Source organism: Antechinus flavipes, chromosome 6 (assembly GCF_016432865.1).
Source record: "Antechinus flavipes isolate AdamAnt ecotype Samford, QLD, Australia chromosome 6, AdamAnt_v2, whole genome shotgun sequence".
In the NCBI taxonomy this organism is placed as follows: Eukaryota; Metazoa; Chordata; class Mammalia; order Dasyuromorphia; family Dasyuridae; genus Antechinus; species Antechinus flavipes.
The window spans coordinates 120396866-120399650 of record NC_067403.1 but is presented as its reverse complement, the minus strand read 5'-3'; the positions used below and the strand labels follow the sequence as shown (position 1 = coordinate 120399650).

The 2785-nt window shown below is 50.7% G+C and overlaps 1 protein-coding gene across 1 annotated transcript; it reads right to left on the bottom strand.

Moving 5' to 3' along the window:
* Positions 1–485: 485 nt before the first annotated feature.
* Positions 486–1481, bottom strand: LOC127541436 (stork-head box protein ham-1-like). The gene is made up of 2 exons (XM_051966701.1): positions 1399–1481; positions 486–1110 (listed from the first exon to the last, which is right to left on the bottom strand). Exon 2 carries the CDS (start codon positions 1020–1022, stop codon positions 486–488), a length of 537 nt encoding a protein of 178 aa, XP_051822661.1. The 5' UTR covers positions 1023–1110; positions 1399–1481.
* Positions 1482–2785: the final 1304 nt, after the last annotated feature.

Here is a 2785-nt window from a genome sequence, read left to right as displayed (position 1 = left end):
CACATCAAAGTGAACAACAGGGCCACAATCTTGCCTAAAATGTATAAACACTTGTTATACGCAGACACACCACATCACACCCCTATCTCGGGGCTGAGTACACACTTTGCTTTCTAAATAAACTCCAGGACCATATATAGTCTTGACTATACTTTCTAACTCCTCACTCGGGCGATATACGGTGAACACACCACATACCCACCCCACCCCACACATCTACTTCAGGCTGGACACACACTCACTGGGCCCTTGCTCATCCTTCTAAGTAAACTTCAGAGACCGTGTCATTGGTAAATTTGTATTCTCCCAGTTCCCAACTCAGTATTCGGACTTTTTGGGCCAACTCTTGGCTAAACTTTATATTCCACTCTTCCCTGAGGGATCACTACCACGACTGGCCCCAAGATGCTCGGCACACAGTAAGTGCTTCATAATTGTCGGATTGAATTATGGGCTTCACCCAAGTCCCACCACTCAGATTGACCTCAGAAGACGAGAACCCCAGTGAGCGCTAGGCTCTCCTCTCCCTGGGCCCGGCAGACTTCAATCCAACACTTGTCACAGCTCAGAGCACCTCGGGGTGCCCGGCCAGGGTTTTCCCCAGACTCACCCAGGCAACGGATGAGGAATCCTGTGGGGGGTTTGAGTGCTCGGCGCATCCAACCTTCCCGGAGCGCCTCCAAGTGCTCCTCTTTCCCCTGGATCAGCAGGACCTGTTCGTCGATCCAGCCCAGGAAGAAGGTTTCGGCCACGGCAGCCGTCACTTTCTTGTTCCAGAAATGCTGCATGTTCTCGGCTTTGAAGTCTGCGAAGATCTCGTAGCCGATGTGGTGACGGGCTAGCTGCCTGCCCTGGGGCGGCTGCTGCAGCTGCTGCAGCTGCGGTTGTCCTAAAGCTGGGGCCGAGGCCCCCTGCTCCATTACGGCTGCAGGTTTCACCGTCGCCGGCCCCCCAGCTTGGCTCAGGACTATGGCTAGGGAATGAGGAGCGATCTGCAGAAACTTATCCATTTTCTGAGGCATCGCTGGCCTGGGCTGGGGTGACTGCCGCTGCCGGGTCCCTTCTCACTGTCGCCTCCCGCTCCTGCAGCCACAGGATATCGGCTCTTGGCTGCAAAACAAAATGAGGAGTGACACCCTGGCTGCCCCCTCCACTCCCTGTCCCCCACCCCTCCCCAGAAGCTCCCTTTTTCTCCCGTTCCCGGCGAGACGACCCTAAGTGAGGCTATCCCAGAACACCAGCAGTACCTGCGGCCCCCTTTCCTCCTGTTCCAAAGGCAAGTCTCCGGAGAGACCTGGGACGCAGATGGAAATCCCTTTCCCGGCCACTCTGATCCCATTCCAGAATAAGGAAAAAAACCTCTCCGGGCTCAAGGGAAGTCAGTCGGTCGAAAGTTACCTCCAAGTGCAGGTGGCCTTCTGGCTCTCGATCATCTTCCACCGTCGGTCCCGCAGTGCATCGGCCCACAAACTTGACTCGCGAGCCCTTGCCTTGCCCTCGGCGCCTGGCTGACTCCGCGCGCAGGGGGCGGAGAGGAAAGCGGGGAGGCGGGCAGTTTGCAGAAAGGCTGGGGAAACCTCTCCTGGAATTAACCGTCGGAATCCAAAGCTAGGGGGTAGTCCCAGCGGTTGAGGAGGCCCTGGGGAAGACAGGATGAAAAGCGCCAGCGGCCTTAGAAAGCATTTATTCCCCAATTAAACTATCCCTGAGAGATCGCTCCAAGCTTTTTGCCTCGCCAGAATCCTCTCTACCCCGCTACTCCTTTTAAACTTCAGACTTATCCTCCCCAAGAAAACAGTGGACATTGGGATTTTAATACCTTGGCCAAGATTCCCAAAAGTTATTATCAATCCGATCTCGCAATCGAATTGGGTACGATCTTTTTTATCTCCAACCGCAAACACCTAGAACCTACATGCCCGGATAAGTGATTGGATAATTCAATTCAATTCAACAAGTAAGCAATTATTATGTGCCCGGCATTGTACTACACCCTTGGGTATAGCAAAGACAAAACAGACCTGGCCTTAGAGAAGTTTAAATTGTGGGGAGAGAAAATATAGCATGTGGACAAATAAGAAAATACAAAATTTGTTCAAAGTAATTTGGGAAAGAGCCCTGACTGCTGTCGGGATCAGAAAAAGAGATGGCCCCCGAGGATTCCAAGAGTTCGTAGTAAAAAGGGAAGGCAGTACCGACATAAGGACAGACTATGCCAAGACCCAAAAGACCCAGAAGAGAGAAATAGATGATTTTAAATGAGAAAACAACAGAATGGTTTGTGTGGCATTCTGATTGGAAGGGTGGGGGATGGGTGGGAGTGATTTAACAAAAATTGGGGAGACACAAATTGGAGCCAGATTATAAAGACTTTAAATGAAAACAGGAGTTTGTATATTATCCTAGAGACAATATAAAGCAAGGGAAGCAGCTTGAGAGAGAATAGCACGATCTGGGTTTTAGGAATATCAATTTCAAAGCTGCTGTGAATAGAGAATGAGATGGGAGGGGAGAATCAGATTGGGGGGAGGGGGGAGACAGTCCAGGTTGGAGGTAATAAGGCCTTAAATGACTATATTCCAGCAACTGCTAAGTATTGGATTTACAATTTGTTGTTTCAACCTGAGTTCTAATCCTGCCCCTGCCTACTTACATGATCCTGGGCAAGTCACCACCTCTATGGGCTCCACTTTCCTAATCTGTAAAATGAGGAAGTTGAAGTAGATGGCCTCTGGGTTCCCTCCTAATCTTATTTCCAACACTTTGTGACCCTCTTTAGGGTTTT

Coding starts and splice junctions, on each gene's coding strand:
- LOC127541436 (XM_051966701.1), bottom strand. CDS start 1,022: ATGCCTCAGAAAATGGATAAGTTTCTGCAGATCGCTCCTCATTCCCTA.